General features: G+C 42.5%; 1 protein-coding gene across 5 annotated transcripts in view; it reads left to right on the top strand.

Annotated features, from left to right (window-relative positions):
• ARB2A (ARB2 cotranscriptional regulator A) overlaps window positions 1–20,409 on the top strand; it is a 253,900-nt gene that overhangs the window by 116,755 nt on the left and 116,736 nt on the right. For all 5 annotated transcript variants that reach the window (XM_086770362.1, XM_086770364.1, XM_086770365.1 and 2 more), the window contains one exon: window positions 6,898–7,116. In XM_086770362.1, coding sequence (XP_086626488.1) covers window positions 6,898–7,116 — 219 coding nt within the window. The remainder of the gene's footprint in view (window positions 1–6,897; window positions 7,117–20,409) is intronic.

The following is a 20,409-nucleotide window of genomic DNA, read 5'->3' as shown; positions in this document are numbered from 1 at the left end:
GGATGCTGAGAAACATTACAGCATCCCACAATCCAGCTTCATCTCTGCAGCTTAGTGGAAAAGTGCAACGTGCGTGAGGTTCTTGTTTGAGATCTTGTACCCCTCTGAAGCTCCTGAAATTTGTGTTGGAAAAGAAAGTAAAATAGTTTCTGAAGAGAGAGGGGGAAAAAACTTTCAGAGTACAGACTTTAGTTGCGGAAGGACTTCCTGTAAGGTACCACGAAAAGATGCCAGGCCTTGGCGGTAAGTGGTGGATTCTTTCTTTCCCAGGTTGTATGGACCCCAAGGTTGAGCGCACTTAGTGAAGAGGAGCAGAAAGTGTTGCCGCAGCCTGGGCGGTCGTTGTGGACGGATTGTGTGCAGTCCTGTGTCCCGCCTGCCTGGCTGGGCTGGGTTCGGTTCCCTTCAGCCTCCAGTGGTTTCTTCAGATAGCTCGGATCTGGCGTCAGGGAGAGATGGTGGGGCTAAGGGTTATTGAACAACGTTGGAAGCAGCGTTTGAACATGAACATAGTTATTTTCTGTTCATTCACAGAGTTAAGTTAGTGCTTCAGCATAGTTTCTCGTGTTTCACTTGCCATGAGAAGTAATTTTCTGCTGAAAATCTTTGTGAAATTAGTGCTTGTGAAGACACAAAGTTCCCTATCAAGAGTACGGTACAACTGAGGGAGTAAAATCCTGATAATTCATGGATATGTTTATTCAGTTTTGGCCATGGGAACAAAGGTCATAAAGCAGGATTGCAGATCTTACGCCTAGACATATTTGCGTTGCTAATTGCAGATAGATGTAAAACGTTTTAATTCTTTTCAAAACTTTTCAGCGGTCAACTCAAGACCTGGTAGCAGCTAATCTGGTAGGTTTCGTTAGCCTTGAACATTGGTTTGTTTGGTACAGCTGCGCTAGCACCACGTTAACAAACAGCAAAGTTAAACCTACTAATGGCATGTTTTGTATTTTCCAGCACAGAGATATGATATGTGGCGAAATAAGATGAATACAGTCCAGCGTGCAGATAGATACAGGCCCAGTGCCGGGAGGAATTAGAAGGCAGTAACAGAAAGGAAATGAAGAGTTTATTGTTTTTATAGCTCTAATATCCATTAAAAGTTAGTAACACAGCAGGTGACAGTTTGGGTAAGTGTAAAGTGAATGTTTTGAAATAAATAGCAGTTGGGTGACCTGGGATGTCAGGGCTCTAGACAAGGGTGCGTGTTTGTCAATATATCCTACATGTTTTACAGACTCCTCAGGGAACGGGGGAAGATACAATTTCACCTTTTCTGTGCCAAAACATTTTAATTATATCTTCTTCCAAGTACAGCGGTTCAGTAACCAAGGAGCTGACATTGATGCATGTGTTGATAAAGCTGCAAACATTCAAAATGAGATTAACAAAGATTTTGAGGAAAGGGTGACAGCTAATTTTGCACAGTATTCTGCATCTAATTCAGGTCAGTGTAATGATAGAATATTTTATAACTGTTGTGTCATCCAGAGGGACTTCTAGGATGCTTTGTGTTTTTGAGGATTTGTGTATATGAAAGTATAGTTCTTAATACATCATTCAAACAGGTTATAACTTTTTTATTGAACGTCGATTGGTTGTAGCCATAAACAGGAATAAACTTCAGCATTTAGAAGCAATTTTGTATATCCATCAGCGTTCATCATGGTGACTGGTTCCTTTTGTCTAATTCACCTTGAAAGTATTGACTTCAGATGTGAAATGGAACCAAAACTACCATGCCTGTTTTGTGACATTGCTTAATATTTGCAAAAAGATTGGATGGAAATTTATATTAAGTGTATTTAAATAATCAAACTGTAGTTTCTTTGTGTTGTGTGAGACCTTTTGAGAACATCTCAATGTATTTCTGCTCTATTCTCCTCCTTGTTTGAAGGCAACTGACATTCTTCTTTCACTTTTCTTTTTGTTTGTGAAATTTTCTCCTTTTTTTTATCCACTCACTTCTCCATCTGCTTTCACTTTTGTTTGCTTGGGCCGTCTCTCATCCCAACTTGATAATGAGGAATGCGGTGTGACCCTGACCTCTATCAGCCCATGCGTGACCTTCTGACTCCCCCACATAACCTTTGACCTTCTCTTTGACAGCTTGATTAATTACCCTGTGTTATGATTTATGAGTAAGTGCTATGTAAAAATAATAGACAACAGGTGGTCCTCTAAAAACTTTTTGTGGCATGTTTTCTTTCCTGCCTAACTTGATGAGCTATTTTAAGTTGGGAACTTAGTGGGACGATGTGTGTTTGGCTGTAGCACGGCATTTTTACACACTTGGACACAGTGCTGGAATTCAGGCAGCCGAGGTGTAGCCGGGATGGAAATACTGCAAAGCGTTAGCAGGGCGCGGTTGCCAAAATGTACATTGGGTGGAAACAGAAAGCGGAGTCAACTGACATTTCAGACGTTTCAGTCTCAGGTCACGTCTTGAGAAAATTGCTCAAATAATGGAGGGGGCATTTTTCAAGCTGAGCTGCATCTCCAACAGCTATGTTTACTTTAACGCTTCACTAGTGACTTCTGATTGGTTGTCATGACCTCATCCCACTGTTGCACCTACGATGTCGCAACGGTGACATAGATGTACCCTTCTTGTGGAAGAGATGGGAAATTCACAGAACATTCGTCTTTCAGAAAGATGAATGGACATGGCGGTGTCCGTTTTAAGCACGGGCAGGTTTAAGAGCTGAGCACTTTGAGTTGCGTCTCCCCTGGGAGTTAACTCCGGTCTTGTTACCAACGATACAGATTGAAACCTGAACTTGAAAATTCAGGTTGATAAAGCTTAGGAAAATGATCTCTTTCAGGCCCCTGCTCACGGTCCAAAAAGATAGTTGCATAGGTCAAAAGATTCCTCTCCAGCCCTGACCCCTCTGGTCACATATGGTGTCCCGTCCTGGTGGATTAATATGCAGAGCTGAATGCTCTCAGCTCATTATTCATCTGGCCAGCCAGAAGAGATTTCAAAAGATTTGGAGTTTACCTCAGATATTTCAGGGTTCTTTTTTTTTTTTTTTTTTTTTTAACCTAACTCTTGCTGTCAGAGGCAGTAACTTTGGTATTCCTTGCGTTTTGAACATCTCGCTTGAACTTCCAGGCAGAGGCAGGCAGTACCGCTCAGTTTCTGGCTGGTGTGTTACAGTGGAAAAGGCCCTTCTGCGTTGTTCTGGCTTTGTAGTGAAGGTATTGTAACCGGGATTCGTGATCCTTTCCAACGCTTGACTTTGTCAGCCTGTTTTTCCTTTCGTCACCCTTCGCTGGCTCAATCATAAGGATTAATTGTATTTTCATTTACGAACCTGAAAGTGGAGTTTGCACGCAGTCCTCCACCTGCAGAAGTAGTTTACCTGGGGGATGCTACTAGTTGGCGCAGATTACCTTTTACCTACCTTGAAGCATTTAGAATTTGGGGAAAGAGCTGTTAATTGGGTGTTTTAGTGTGAGAGAGGAGCCGTAATTGTATCCCCTGAACGGATAGATCAGAGGCTGGGACTCGTATTTATCAGTCTGTCCTGATTGTTGCATCTCGTCACAGGTACGCTTACGGGGGTCGCGGGCGGACCGCGGCGTCCATGCAACATCTGTATTCTCTCAGCTGTGTGGTAGAGCAGGGGGCTTGGCTTGTCTCCGTCAGCTGACGATTGATGGAAGCAGGGGGATTGTCCCAAAGTGTAGGTTTTTATCATGAAAAAACTTTGCACTTTAACAGTGGTTTGTCATTCTGGGTGCACTGGGCATACAGGAGAAAACTACTCCATTATTATGTACGTTGAAAACATGTTTTACTGATGATGGCAAGCTTGGAAAATTCTCCTAGGTGATGCTACTTACATAGATCACTACGTTTTGATAACGCTGTAAGCTCATCATAGCTGAAATTGGTATTTTTAATGACATTGTGAAGTTTATACTTCTGAACACGACTTTCCTTTTAAAATATACTTTTTAATGAAGGTGATCTTGTCTTTGCTTAACAGTCATGGAGGCTGTGTATCTTGCCTGTTATTGAAGTTTGCTAAAGGCCTTTTTTTAGATATCAGTGGTCTGGTGTGCTCAGTTTTGCGTTGACTTGCGCTCCACTCAGCCCCACTGCGTTAGTGAGGAGTTCCACTTTTTTTTAAATTTTCTGATTGCACTGAACGTTAATGGTGCAGCTATGAAACACATTTTTAAAAAATCAAGTGAACTTAAAAGCCACGTTGTTTACTTGGGTGTTATTTGGAGCTGAATATTCCTTTTCAGTAGAAAATGCTTGGGCTAAGGCTGAACGAGAGAGGTTGTAGCCAGGTACAATTTTACCAGTCATTTTGTTTTCCCATCTTGCTTTATACATGTTGCTCTCAGATCTTCTTTCTGGTGCTCTTGTTTATGTCTTGCAATTTAGGTTGCAGAAGTACAAGGGAAAGGGAAATACACGACATCATGTAAGCAAAACATCTGAAAAGAGTTTACTTTCACAAGATAAAGTCTTACGAATTGTATGATTATTTTTTTCTCAGTTATGGGAAAACCTATCTCAGTTATTAGTTAATTATTTTAATTGTACTGACAGGAAAGACCTGCTATCGGGGATAATTTTTTTTTTAAATGTAAAGGGAGATGTGTTACACTGCTTAAAATATAATTGATAAAAATCCTTTAATTGATTTATGAAATAGTGAATTTAAAAATGGAATCATATTTCATCTGTTGATGTCTGTGTGAAAAATTGACATTGTGTCCTCATAAAATTGGACAAATGAGTCATGTAATTTTCAGTTACATAATCAATAACTTAGACAAATTCTACTTCTTTGATGATTTATGTGTCTGTTTTGTGGTCAGCTTAAAGTGGACACAGAGTTTCAAATCCCTGTGACACTCATAGGCCTGTAATAAACACATGAATTTTGCATTTGGCATTGTCTGGAGAGCAACGCCGGTCGATGTGCGGAACCTCCCTGCTCCAAAGGAGCGGGTCGAGAAGATGAACAGCACGGGGAGCCCCAGAACCACCGGCCTGACGAGTTCTGCAAAAACTCGGTCGTACTCTGCCACTAGCCAGCTCAAAAGCCATCCTTTCACCTGGGGCGTGTAATTTAGGAATGTTTGTCTGTGGTGTTCTCCACTGTGGTGGATTTGGGGCTGTAAATTTTCCAGTTTCGGAATTTTATCTGTTAGTGGTGCAGTGCGGTGTGTTAATATGAGCGTGGGGAGATTTTAAACTTTCTCTCCTTTAGTCTTCCATTTCCCTTAGCCCTTCCCCCATTGTTTATTTATTTATCTGCCTGCTTGTTGATATTTATCCCAGTTCAGTTCACTCAGCAGGGATGGCAGGAGAGCGACATGACAGGAGACCGCTTACTCACGGCGCCGTGTCTAGCGAGGAGGCAATTTTCTCTTTGGCCTACGATGACCTTTTTTGACGACGTCCCTTGCGCCAGAGACAGTGTCCTGAATGCCTCTATTTCACCCTGTTTAGCAGAGTGCAACCGTGCCCTTTAACTTGTTTTTTTGGTGGGAGGAGAAGCCGCGGCAGACGTTTGAGAAGGGCACAAGGACGAGGGGTAGGAACTCCCTTCAGATGCGATTTTGATAACTAGTCGAGTGTGTCCAACTGTAGAAAATCACCGAGTGACAATCTGTCTACCTGACAGTGGCCACAATGCGCTACAAGGTTTGTGAATGGCTTTACAGATTAGAATAAAGCCAGCCCAAATAAAGTATCTTTTGTTGGCGTGGGCTCCGTTTGCTCTGGCCAGCTAGGTATGGGGACCTCTTTGATCCTCCTGGCTAGCCCAAGCGCCAAACGAAGAGCCGAGTGAAAAGCCGGAATAAAGCTGTTCAGTTAGATAATTAATGTAGACGTTTCCAAAAAGTAAGTCTTTATTAAAATTTTACTTTTAAAGGACAGCTTGGTTTTGACTGGGAACCCGTGATAACTTTAAGGGCTCATCTGTTCAACGCACGTGCTTCTCTTTTCTCCCTGCATTTGCGATTACATCTTCCACAAATATTACAATTCTTCCCTGATTTGCCATCATTTAAAAATCATAATAAAATGATTGGCTGATGTATTCAAGATTTATTTCTCATTCATAAATTCATGTATTTTTCAACCGGCTAATTTTCTGAGGCACAAAAATGCAGCTGGTATGCTCAAAAGCATCCCGCAGGTCACAAATTTTCTCTGGGTTTGTTGAAAGTAGGACGTAATCCCAGTGAAGTTTTAGAGGAGATTTAAAGATGCTCTTAAAAGTCATCCCCACAGTAAAAGAGTTGGCTTGTAAGCAATACCACTGAATCAGTTTCGGTATTGATTCATTGTTACTGCGGCTATTGGCTTCTGCATGGTATGCTTGTTGTCAGCTAGACAAAAGGTTTTACTGTTTTAAACTGCAGTGAATAGTTTTCACATGCTTTCTTTAATATATATATGTGTCTATATATGAAATCCCTCCATCCTTTCTATTTTAAAGGTTTTTATTGGCTGGGTGTAAAGCTTTTTATTCATCATTATGTAGGGTTCTTAAAATAATATTTTGCTTTTAGTTCTCCTGCTGTTTTCTGAAAAAGCCATATAAAGTGCTTATGAATAAAACAACATATTAAATTATTTCAAAGGTAAAACAGGCAACTTTTCCGGTGCCGAGGGATGTGTGTGAGCCTAAGTGCACACACAGACACATATTCACGCTTCAGCATCCTTTTAGTGACAGAAACGAAACAAACAGAATATTCTTAAAATACTCTGCTATACATTATCTTGTGTGAACTTACTGAAATAAATGCAGAAGTTTTTAAGAGCAATAAACGCAAAGCATTTTCAAACATTAAATCTCCCTTTTCATATTTCTTCTTTTTGTGTGTTTGTGCATGTCTCTTCTGAAACAGGAAGGCTATGGAGTAATAGTACTGAATCCCAATGAGAACTATATTGAAGTGGAGAAGACAAAAGCCCAGGAACAGCTGTCTTCTGATAGCTCAGATGAACCTGCAGAAAAGAGGGAAAGAAAAGATAAAATCCAGAAGGAAACAAAGAAGCGACGCGACTTCTATGAAAAGTATCGAAACCCGCAAAAAGAAAAGGAAACTATGCAGATGTATATTAGAGTAAGTTTGTCTTGGTTTTGTTTGCCCTTCGTTAGTGATGTATAGAGGTGTTTACTGTCCATATTGGCTAATAAACAGCATGCTTTCTTAAAAACAAACATGTTTCGGAGATGGCATTCAGGAGTTCGTACAGAGTTCCCAGCTCTTTATTCTATCAATATTTTTTGTCACTTATTGAACGTGAAGTTTTGGAAGAGTTACAAAACACTCCTTTCTGATTTCAAAGAGGAACTTCAAATAAACCCCAGAGGAACTCATTGGTGCTATCAAGAAAGAGAATGATTTAAGGAAGACTTTGTAAAAATGATTTTATAAACAGAGGTGTACGTAAGAAACACTTTCTAGTGCGGCTTAGGCAACATATTAGCTTCATATGTCGTGCATGCATTTATTGCCTTATATTGTCTTATACTGGGGAGGCAGTAGTTATAGCCTGATAGTTTTTAACGTATTACCTGCTGAATTAATAATGTCTTGTGGAAAATACCAGTGTTCATCTTGTGCAGTAACAGATTTACCCTATAATGTATTGTTTTCATATGAGCAGCCATCCATTGTGTTTCAGCTGAACTTCTGAAGGCAGATAAAGGAGGAGAGTTATTAATATCTTAATAAATATTTAAGCTAGAATAGTTCGAGAATGGTGTAATGGGGAAACTCTGTCCCTTGCTCTTTTCTTACTCAGTGAACCTTTGCACTTTGTAATGCTACCAGCATGGGATCGTTATAACAGTGCTACCCGAGGATTTCTAATTCTGCAGGGGGCACAAACAATATTATTTGCACTTTGACACATTCTGCTTCATATACATACTATGCATTATACATTTGAGACTGAGTCATGCAATTTCCAAAGCCCTTATTATGAAAGTTAGCATTTTCCTTCGGTGGCAAAACATGTCAGAAACGCCACAGTGTAGATAAAACAGTAAAAATCTATATGCCTTTCTGGTGCAAAATGGAGAAAAATCCAGCAAAAGGCACGTTGGAATCGTCTTAAAATTTAAGATACTCCTATTGTGGTTTAGCATAACAATGTTTGTAGGAGAAATTCGGCTTGCTGGCTAGTTAAAAGGGTTTGTAACTGGGATGAGAGATTATCACTAATACCATAAATGTTGGTGTTACTTTTCAGAAATACCTCATTACTGAGTATGGGAAACAAAAGGATGCTTATATGCAAAGTCACCAACAGGGCACCGGTTTTTCTATCCTCTGCTTTTGGTCAGAGATGCCATGCTGCCCACCAGCCGTACCCTGGCTTGTCTCACAGTCCATCAGAAGCCAGTGGACAATGTTGCTGTATGTCCAGAAAGGCGTTTAGTCAGCGTACTGGTCCAGTGTCCCGTTTTTGAAAGTGAACTTTTTTTTTCTAACTTTTTAGCAGTTCCACTTTCTTGTGGTGCTTTTGCTTGATGGTGCCTGAAATTTGGCTTCATGAGGTTTGACCCCCAGAACATAAAATTCATTCATCCATCCTATATTCTTTTTTTTGCATGGCTCTGTGCCTCAAATATGACTGTTGACACTCTCTTTATTTGATTTCCTTCAAACTGAGGAAGGAAGTAGCATACGTTTTGGTGAAAGTGCAGGTGGTGGTCTCCTTCCCTGGGTGAGTTAACTGAAATCGACTTTTCTGATGCGGCTGGGGTTTTATTCTGAAAGAATTCTTTGAGGGTTTTTCTCTAATAGGCTGTAATACAGAGAGTTTTTTGAAACATAATGAAAAACATCCCTGCTTTGGTGTGTGTGGCAGGATAAATTACTGCAGTTTGCTTACCTGTCGGTTTCTGAAACAGAACTGGACCATCGATGGGATGCCATTTCCTCTCTTGGGCAGAACTGTTAAGCCTGTACAAACTTTGGCAGCTGCAAGAGGAGCTGTGAACATCTTCCTGGTCACGGGCATGGTTGTCAGTCTGTCCAGGCATCGCAGGATGCAAGCAAAATGGTGCGATGCCATATGGGCAACGTATTCCTTGCCTCCCGTGCGTGGGTCCGTAGGATTATGTGTGCTACAGGAATCACCCTTCCTTTGCACCCTGGGACTTGCTGCCAGGCGTGCCACAACCACCGGCTGCTGGGGGGTACAGCATTGAGCTGATTTGCGATAATCTCAAAGGGCAATTTAGATACAACCTTTGCTTAACAGTGTAGTCTAGCATACGTATAGCATACGTTTGACTCACTGGGCTCTTGAAATAAATCATACTGCCACTCCACAGAAATATTTAAGGATGGAATGTGCTTCATAATGATCTCGTCACAGGGTTTTGAAAAACCTGAGCAAGCCTTGCATCGTCTTTGCCAAGCAGGGGAAGCTGGTACAGAGAGACTAGATGAAAAATATCCTCACAAGAAGGCATCCACTGCTTCTAACGTTGAAAGGAAATTTGTTTGTGTCAAATCTGCTGGAGAAACTGTTTCAGACCGTTAAGCAGTTGGAATAAATATCCTCAGTTATGTTCTCACAGGGTCATTGAGATCTGTTGTGATCCGATGAGGAAATGCTGTTTGAACAAATTAAAGCTGTCTGGATGATGCTCCCACTTGTGCAGTAAGATTTTCCCAGAATTGGAGACATGGAACTCTTCCATGGTACATTTCTTTAAGTATTTTCTTTATTTTCATAGAAAAAAAAACCAAACAGCTGGGTTACTCGAGAACATGTAAAAGCAGTGTCTTAAAATACAAAATCTCAAATTACACTGCATTTTAGTACAAAATGAGTACAAATAAAAATGACTATGGGAGTGTGTAGTTCATTAAGCATAGTGCTTGAAAGATCAAAGTACTTATTGTTTCATGCTGGAAGTTTCCTTAACTATGAAATAATGTACTTTCTGGCATACATTATAGCTTGTTAAAGAGACTGATTTGGTCTGGGCAATAAACATCATGTCAAACATTATGGCAGAAAAACCTGCTTAATATGTTTTGTAATAAGACAGAATTTTTTGTTCTTGAAAACATCTGCCAACTGAATTCACGAGTGAAGACAGAAAATGTCATCAATTCAGTAACAATCTTATAAATTTGGTTTCTTTTTTGGCATTGCAAACCAAAGAAAAATCTACTTGATAATCAGCATTGACTATAATACTTTACGGAATGATTAAACAAAAGCATTTTACTTTTATATAACATGCTAATGAATGCATATGAATTTTAATACTCTTAACTGTTCAGATTTTAACAAGCATATTGCCAGCAGATCATTTCAAAAGCATCTGTTTTTTAATGTGTTGAATGGAGGATTGAGTCAAATAGCTAAATATGTGCATACATCCTCTGAAAGAACGTATTTCTGTCCTTACTTATAGGTACTACCGTTTTTTTCTTAGACCACCAGAGGCTGCTGCTGTACATATCGGCTGATGCTTCCCCCCGGAAACTTAATACCCTCGCCAACCTTCATTTATCGCTGAACTAAACTGAGAATTTGTTGATCTCTAACCTTTTTCTATGGAAACAGATCACACGGGCTTAAATGTGACATGATTATTCCCTCCATCCTCCAAGCCATCTCGCACTCCCTACAGATTTTCGCACTGACAGTGTCTTCGCTATATTAAAAGACACTTAGAAATGTAAATCAGTGTTTATCCCCTTCTAAATAGCGTTCGCCACTTAAACAAGTATACTGAATAGATTCTAAAATGTTATTAAAGAAAAAAGTATAAATCACGTAATTTTATAATAATAGTAATTTGCAGCAATGTTCTTGCCGCAATAGTCAAAGGATATCAAAGAGGCAAGGAGGGAAGAAGTAGGAAGAAGCACTACCTTTTGTCAGACCAACTGATGGGGCCAGGTTTTCTGGGCAGAAGGATAAGCCTCTTGTAGGCCTGCATGCTAGGAATTTTGTCCTATTTTCTTTTTTTTTCCACCGAGCCTAGCTGCTTTAATCACTCTTACTGCAAATATTATTTTTACTATAGCACAGTGCTATTTATATGAACAGCATATCAATGAAATTGATTTTGAATGTAACATACTTTTCATAAATAATTTTTCCCATTTTCTGTGAGAGATTAAATAGAAAAAGATCACGTGGAACTAATTAATTTGTTTTACTAGAAATGGATGCACCAGGATAATTTGTGCCAGTATTTAGGAGAAAGTGGTAAAAGGCAGGTTTATTAATACGTGGTTAAGTACGCAGTGACTGCTGGTGGGCAAGGAAATCCTGGCAAGCGTGCGAGCACAGTTGTGCCGTTTCTGCTTATTGTTCAGTACAGCTGACACGAGGCATCGCCCGACTGAAGGTCACCACAGAGCGTCCGCTTCTGCAGGGTGACCTTTCGGTGCAGCGGATTTATTCCGTGTCAGGGACGGAGCCCTTGCCCGGCGTAGCTGCGGTCCCGCCAGCTGCGCGGGTCTGGCCCCGCGGCCGTCCCCGGGCAGATGCGGGCTCCCTCTGCCTACCCTGTGACTTGGCAAGATGCGCGTCTGCTCTCGTCCAGGGCCTGTGTGACTGCATTAGCGCGCTGCTGAGACCGAGCTAATAAGCCCTTTATTCCACCAGAAGAGACAAAATGACAAGTGCTAGGCAGACGGCTCCCGAGAGGCAAGGGACATGCTCCAGCACAGAGAAAGTCCATGGCAGGTCTGGGCATCAGGACTCGAACCTCCAAAGTCTCAGTCCAATGTTTATATTGCAATGCCCTTTTTTTTTCCACTTTTACAACTCTTGGTGTTATTTTACCCATCCTTATGAAATAACGTGTGGTTTTACTTTGTCCATAGTTACTTTTAAATCCCATTACTTCCTTATAGGATCACGGAACGGTTTGGGTTGGAAGGGACCTTTAAAGGTCATCCAGTCCAACCCCCCTGCAAGGAGCAGGGACAAGAAGTGTTCTTGAGAAACGTTCTTGAGAAATCTCCCTCACTTTTAAGAAACAGCAGAATCATACTGGCAATGGAAAACCCATGAGAAGCGCTTGGAAACCACCATGGCCTTGTTGTTCTTGCCCCACGTACCGCTGAACATTCAGAGTTTTAAAAGATTGCAGTTCGAGTGCTGGGACATAACTGTGTCGTGACATTCCATGTGCCACAGGGTATTTGGGACACCTGGAGAAATCTGGTCGATGTCTTGTAGGAGCTGCAACACCCTGGCCCGGCAGCTGGAAGCCAAGCAGATGACCGTAAAGCATCCACAGTAGCGTTAAGCCCCTAAGCTGGGCCTCCACATCATTCCTAAAGGGTCAGATAAGCTTTACGTTCCTATAGTAGTTGCTCTATAACAGGAAAAATATGTATATGTTGTATTTCATTCTATAGGTGCTACAGTGAACAGGCATCTTACATTAAATAGCTGAAGTATGTACAGTGGTATTCAGTTAATTCATGCATAGGCTATTTAACTTGTGCAGTTAAATTAGGTATTTTTTAAAAATCTGAGATTGTGAAGACTTCTTATGGTATGTTTTTTGTCTACTAGTCCGAAGAAGTTATATTTGTATTTTTTCCCTTGAGCAAGTGAGAAATCGGAGACAGAGGTAATCATTGGAGGAAGATTTTGCATCTCTTCAAGAGTACCACTGGCTCTTCTTTCTGCCGTACCCTCTCTTTATTCTGCATTCACAAGTATGGTTTTATGAAAGAAAATGGAATAAATCAGGGCCATCTAGCTTTGGTGTCTTTCAAACATTCATTACATGATGCCGACAAAATGTGCATTGTTAGATCGGGCTCCTAAAACACGAGGCAAGCCGAGTGAGTTTCCAAAAGAAAGAACCAGCCTGCGTCTCTCCTCCACAAGCTGTGCGGTCCTCCCGTGGTGCTAAAAAAGATCATCTCTCAGAGGTCAGATAAGTCCTCCTTCCTTTCCGGTGGGATTCAGGCTTGGTAAACCTGGCCGGTTAGCAAGCTGCTGGTGAGGAAAACTGGCTCAGCAGAAAGCGGACCTACTTGTTGAAGGCAAAGGTGAATAAAATTATTCAGACTTCTTGTACTCAGATACTGCCCGTCTTTGATTGTAGAGCGATTGCAGTGAGGGACTGAAAAGACCTCACAGGTCTTCTGGTCCATCCTCCTGCCAGTACAGCTTGCTCTCTGCAAGAATCCTTTATCGTTTATCGAACAGAATCAAAGGGTAATATTGTTTTAGCTGATACTGAAAACAAGGATAGTATCCTCTGACCTACTGCATGTAGTTGCACGTTTTGATGCTAGATTTCAGTGTGTTTGGGAAAACTGGGAGAAAAAAAATCAGGAGGGGCTCAACTGGCAACATACACTTTTTTGCAAAACTTGGAGATTCTTTACATGTTTTCTTTTTTTGGTGACCTTTCAGCCATAAGAGCCTTGATATAGTGAGAGATGATAAAAATTAATTTCTGAGATAAATGTATATAGTTATCTTAAGATGGATGGTGCTGTTGAAAATAACCCTTTTCTGTGGGAATGCACCACCACACTCCTCTAGAAATATTTGTGGGTTTTGGGTGGAGGGATATGAGGACTGTACCATGATGCATGAAGGCCAGGAAAACAACATTTGTGGAGTCCTAGGAAGTGAATGTCAGCAGACGGGGAACCGAGGCACAGGATGCACAGTACGTTCGAGGATGTTGGTTTCACCTCATCTGCTACAGAAAACAAAGTGAAAATTCAGGGGGGGGGAAGTGAAAAAAAAAAAGAAAAATCTAGCTTTTGGGATTAAGATGAACCGTGTAGTTCCTCTGTATTCTGCTTGGCTGCCTGCACCAGTGACAGCTGCCAAAGGGGCTAGAAGTAGTGGAGGAAACGGTGGCATGGAGGAATGTGGAACAAGCTGCCCAGAAAACATGTCTGTTGCTACCCTGCAATTCATAGATGCCTGACAATTTGAAAAATTAATTATTGTAGCCCTTTCATCCATTACAGTTTAAAATCCTTACAAGTGAAGGATTTTACTATAGCTAAAATCCCTGCTTTTCGTGAGTTTGCTTACTGTGCGATGTTATTTGAATTATTTACCTCTTGAGAACAAGGTTCACCTTTTTAATCAGCTCATCGTCACCCCTGTACAGGCAAAGAAATATGCCTTATGGTGAGCTCTGAGGGGGATGGAGTCGTTACCTCCGTTCTTGCTGTGCCTTACTGAGCTCCATAGCGGATCAGCACACCCTGAGAACCACCTTTTACTAACTTCAGAGCTGGTAACTTCGTTTTCATAGTGTGCACACCGACATCTTGCCTAAGGTAGTCTGTTTTGCGGTATCCCAGCCATGAACTCATCTGAATTTTGAGAAATCTTCCCATTCCTCTCTCGGCTGAATCTTTGTGTTATCCTTCTCTCTCTGGCTAAAAGAGGATGCTAAACTGATCAGAAATGCTTTTTGTCTTTTTTGGTCGATGGTGTCAGTAGCAGGTTTTCTCCCCTGAATGGGCTGCGTGCTGTTCAGCCGCACTCTTCTACACTTTGCTCTTTAATAGTTTTTTAATCAGTACTTGGCAAGAGTGACTTTGTCGATACACAATGAGGTATGTTTTCTTTATTATCAAGTAATACTTGAATTTTAGTTTTCCCAATAGATGGCACTGCTTGGAGAGAAACTACTCAATAAAGTAATACCAAATTGCATTTAGAGTTACGAAGAGTTGTGTGTGTTGAGGAGCCTTAAGTTTTTCTGAGCTTTTAGGCAACAATTTGGGAGCATCTAGTTTGGTGCTTTTAGCAAAAGCATGGAGTTAGAAAAGCATCACAACTATATTGAGTAGGTTCTTCAGAAAGGAGGGAACATGCCTAGGTTAGCAGCTTTAGATGAACATAATCACGCTGCTTCTGTGACTGGATTCTTCCTTCTATTATGAGGGTTGTGCGTCGGGGTCGCACGGGCTTCAGTTGCCGCTCTGCTGGTAGATCGTGTAGCAGGAGGGATCCTTAGTTCACCATCAGGATGTGCTGAAATAATTTGCCATGCATCCAGCCAAGTGTCAATTTTTCATTTCTTTAAAAAAATACTGTTCCTGGTTGCTGAGCCTCCACTCCTCTGAAAAAAAAAAAAGAAAAAAAAAAGGCAAAAATATTACATCTGGTGTGTCGTGTCCTTATTGAATTAGAGAGTGAGTGGGAGAGTTGCTCTGTCCCAAAAGACTCATTTTACAACACACACAGTGTCTAGTATCATGGTCGTTACACCTGTAATGCAGGGTGAATTGCACGGGGCAGTTCCCGTGCAATGTGCGTGTGTATGTGCGTGCACACATGCACCACCTACACTAAAGCATGCCAAACCTACACGTGTTCTTGCGTGTTCAGCGTCCTGCAGACTTTGCGGGAGGTGGGCTCCGATGTAACGTGTGCAGGCATAGGATATGTAGAACTGGAGAGTTCCCTTTTTACCAAAAGCAAAGATTTAGTCATTACATCCCGTCATATACTACAGCAAGAAATGTAAAATGTCGATAATTCAGACAGTCCACCTGGTCCTTCATAAGCATCTGCAGCGTGTTTGTCCTTTGGGAGTGGCGTTTCTTTCCAGGATGGTTCTTCGTTCTGATCTTCTGTCTTTTCCACCTGCTGTGTAACTGAATAATCTGATTTCATGGATCTGGCAAGTTCAGACTGTATCATAGAAAAGTGGGCAGTTGGCATTATCACTTGGTTGTGTCACAGCCGCTCTGTTCTTAACCTGGGAAAACAGAAGCCTTAATTGCATGTGGATGTTAAGAAGACAGATACTTATTTCTTTTAGGGGATCTGGTTTGCTGAGGAATTCTTTTGAAGTTAGTGAATTAAGTAATGAAGAAATTCAGCAAAGTGTAGGCTGCGTAAGTAGTTTGGAAAGATTTCTAGGTTCTGCAATAAACTTTATGGTCTTATCCTTGATAGGTCACGGCCCTCACACGTTGCATCCCACAGCATACCTCTCTGAGCCTATGGGTACTCCACTTTTCCTGTTGTTTGAAAAATGAACACACACATTTGATGACAGGATCATGTTATTCGTCATGTGTCCTTTGCACCAGCTGCCAAAAACGGGTGAGCTTAGGTTTAATAGCTATTGCTTACTTTTAAATCCCTTGTCAGAGAAAACCTTGGCCGTGTATGAAATCCTCCTCATTGAGATATGTCAAGTTCTCAGGCGCTGCATGCTGTTTAAGGCTCTGACTGCTTTGCCTTAAGTGTCGTGGTTCAGCCCTGATCGGGATCACACAACGCAGTCTCTCTCTCGCTCCCCACATGCTCTGATGGAACAGGGAGAGATAATATAAGAAAAACGGCTCGAGGTTTGAGATAAGGACAGGGAGAAAATCCTTAAAGTTACCGTCACGGGCAAAACAGACTGAACTTGGGGAAAACTATTTATTTATTATTAAAACCAAAGCAGGATAATGTGGAAAAGAATAACTTCTTCCCACCCATCCCTCTTTCCAGGCTTGAACTTGATGTCAGTTATCTCTAACCCCTTCTTGCCCCAAGCGAGAACTAACTCCCCACCCCGGACGAGGGGGAGGAGGGAATGGGGGTTACAGTCAGTTCATCACACGTTGTTTTATGCTGCTCCTTCCTCCTCGAGGAAAGAACTCCTGACATTCCTCCCCTGCTCCATCGTGGGGTCCCTCCCACAGGCCACAGTCCTTCGTGGAACTGCTCCGGCGTGGGTCATCTCTTCCACAGGGTGCAGTCTCTCCAGAACAGCTGTCCCAGCGGGCCCTCCACGGGCCACAGCCTCCTTCAGGCACCCGCCTGCCCCAGCGTGGGGTCCTCCACGCGTTCATAATCGGCAGACGCCTCTCAGGGTCTCTTCACATCTCATCTCCTCTCCACTTCTCGCAGCCGGGCCGGGCCGGGTTGGGCCCAGTCGCCGCCCGGCGGGAGGCCAGAGCGTGAGAGGTGCAAGGCCCACAAGGCTCACGCCTCCCCTTCTCTGCCCCGACTCAGCTCATTCACGTCTTCTTTTTATTTTTTTTTCATTATTTTCCCTTAATTCTTAAATATGTTGTCACAGTATGTCAATGTCAGGGAACATTCTGCTACCAATTGGCTCGGCCTGGCCAGCAGTGGGTTTGCCCTAGGCCCGGCTGAGTCCACTGAACAAAGGGGAAACAGCTTCCAGCAGCTTTTATCTAGAAGCTGCCACCGCAGCCCCCTCCCACTAAATAAAACCAACACAGTGGGCAAATGAGTTATTGCTCTGATAGATCTTAAAATAAAAGCATCTGTTTTGATCATGGAGTCCACTTGTCTGAAATACTTTTCTGCTGCTGTGGGCCGGTTGTTCGTTATGTTCCTTTACTGCTCCCGTTCCTTTTCTGTTTTGAAATACCCCAGGTGACTGACAGAGTTTGGCTGATATTTAAATGGATTTTTATCCTGATGGGCACCGTCCTCACTGAAGTGGAAGTTTAGATACTGTTCTTACTCTGTTAGGATTGTGGTAGATAGCCATGACGTGATTTTCTAACAATACAATGAAGTAACGCCTGTTTCTACCCAAAGATGAAGTGACCAGGCAAAATTCAGGTCTGCTGGACTCAGCAAAGACTGCAAAGGGTGACCACTGCCTCAGCTGTGCTGGGCATTCACAGAGCATACAAAAGTTGGAAAGAAAAGGTTATGACGAGGAGATATTGCAAATTATTTTGCGTCTGCAGTGGTAGTCATCGGGAGGACCTCTCTGGAGTGTGTTCAAGGTCCCTCTGTCTCAAATGCATATGGCTCAAGGTTTGGGGAAACTTCCACGACATACATTTTTACACTTCTGCGACACTGGAACTACAGAGCTCGCTCTTTTTGCTTGTGTTTGAAAGTGTCAGGCATAGCACTTGTGGTGGGTCCTGGCTGACACTGCTTTGAGCATGATGTTGGGCTGGATGACTGCAGAGATGCTCTTCAGCTGATGGGGCTCAATAGTTCTACATTATTAAGTCCCACCTCAGCTCTCAAAGGAGTGTTTAAGTTATGGATGGGCTTTGTGGACATCATGAAGAGAGGCGAATTGCCTTGTCTCAGAACATTTGGTACTACTGAGGCTGCGGCTGGTCATCCACTTAAAAGAGCAGGCTCAGGTGATTGAGACCAGGAAGCCTGTGTGGCTGTTAGCATGGTTAATACCATGTGGTCTTGCACAAGTACAGCTACAGAAATGCACTTTGAAAGGTGTAAGCCCCTCCAGACAGGCAGTGATGTTTCTTGGCGTTTTTGACATGGACATGTTGTGCACAACATTTCATTATTTCTTCAGAGATCAAGAAATTCCCCAGTAAATTTTCTGAAGGACTGCTGCGCAGTAGGAGTTTTCTCACAGATGTTCTCCAGATGTTATTGGCTTGTCCATTTTTGAACAATGGGAAAGATACAAGTACTGTCCGTGTCCTTCCTACTCATTCTCCTTTGCTATTTCTTTGGCAAAACTAATTTTGTCTGCATTGTTAATTTTCATCCGCAAACTTTCACTTCAAACTGAAGAGCCTTTCATGAGTTTTAGGAAGAGAAAAAAATAACCCTGTGACATTCAAATTGATTATTTGCCATGTGTTTGTTTAGAAGAGGATAGACATGGCAGAATTAAAAAGGCTGCAACTTTATTAAAGCGTTAATGAACAGCGGTTTAATTAAGCCTGTGCACAACTGCTTCTTAGAAGATTTTGTCTATGGTGTTGGTTTCAAAGTGAGACCTGAATCCATATCTCGGCTGCAGGCCGGTGCATTAACTAAAGGTTGCCCTGAAGCCTCTGTCTTAAACCTGTGCCCGTGTTCATAAAGCGTTGCAAGCTATTTAAGATGCTCCTGTCCAGTTTTCTGTGAATGCTCTTCATTGGAAGAAGTCTGCTCATGTGGATGCCTGCGTTGCCACTGCCAAAACTAGTCTGTGCTGCTTGGCGAAGAGGCAGTTCTGCGTATTCTGGTGTTGTACTGGGATAGCGGGCACGCTGAATGCGGGCACGCTGAATGCGATCACGGTTTGGGGGATTTCCAGGACATCTGGTACCTGGCAACCATCAGCTCTTACCGCTCATTGTCAGCTTTATTACTAAACAAGATTCAAGATTTAAAATATGTTAGAGTAGAAACATTTGCACTAAAAGAGCTAAACTACAAAAATAGCAAAATACGTTAAACGTGGATTGTTAAACAGTGATCAACTGTTGTTAAGCGTAAGAGCTATCTGAGCTCTTCCAAAGTCTCAGTTAGCCTGAAGATCTGGTTAATCTCATCTCCTACGGGACATCCAGGGCTAGAAACAACTTGCTCAGAGCTTTCTTGGGGCTGTAGCATTTCTGCTGCCAGCATTAAGACAGATCCTGCAGTTGCCCAGGTCCATTCTTGTGCACAATCTCTTTCTTCTCCAGTGCAGGATGGAGTAAGTTCTGCTTCTCTTTTCCTATTTATCCACACTGCATTCCCTGTCACCAAGCACTGGGACACTCTGTGGCAATATGGGGATGTGGTGGGTTGACCTTGGCTGATTGTCAGGTGCCCACCCAGCTGCTCTGTCACATCCCTCCTTGACTGGACAGGGGAGAGAAAATATGACGGAAGGCTTCTGGGTCAAGGTAAGGACAGAGAGATTACCCAGCAGTTACTATCACAGGCAAAAAAGACTTGGCTTGGGGAAACTAATTTAATTTATTGCCAGTTGATAATGGAGCAGGATAATGAGAAATAAGAACAATCTTAAAACACCTTCCCCTCACCTGTCCCTTCTTCCCAGGCTCAACTTCATTCTGAACTATCTCCATCTCCTCCCCACAAGCAGCACAGGGGAGGAATAGGGAATGGGAGTTGGGGTCAGTTCACCACACATCGTTTTCTGCCGCTCCTTCCTCCTTGGAGGAAGATCTGACATGGTGGAAGCTTCTGGCATCTTCTCACAGAAGCCACCGCTGCAGCACCCCCACTAGCAAAACCTTGCCACACAAAGCCGGTACAGGGCGTTGTGTTATTTCCTCACACTCTTTTTCCCTAGGGTCTTGATTAGAATCATAGAATCACAGGATGGTTTGTGTTGGAAAGGACCTTTCAAGGCCACCGAGTCCAACCCCCCTGCCAGGAGCAGGGACATCTCCAACCAGATCAGGTTGCTCAGAGCCCCGGCCAACCTGGCCTGGGATGTTTCCAGGGATGGGGCATCCACCGCCTCTCCGGGCAACCTGGGACAGTGCTCCACCACCCTCAGTGTAAAAAAACATTTCTACTAAGTACCCTAGTGAGCACATTGTTGGCTCAATCAGTAATGCTTCTGTCTTTTTCTGATAAATTTCATTCAGTTTGGACCATAGTTGATGAGCAAACTGGATTTTTTTTTTCAGAAAGACTCTGGTAGTGGGGTGGCATGGCAAAGCCCAGCAAAC

The sequence above is a fragment of the Chlamydotis macqueenii genome, chromosome Z (assembly GCF_036417535.1).
Source record: "Chlamydotis macqueenii isolate bChlMac1 chromosome Z, bChlMac1.mat, whole genome shotgun sequence".
Lineage (NCBI taxonomy): Eukaryota > Metazoa > Chordata > Aves > Otidiformes > Otididae > Chlamydotis > Chlamydotis macqueenii.
Note: the sequence above shows the minus strand (reverse complement) of the source record. Positions and strands in the feature narration are given on the sequence as shown.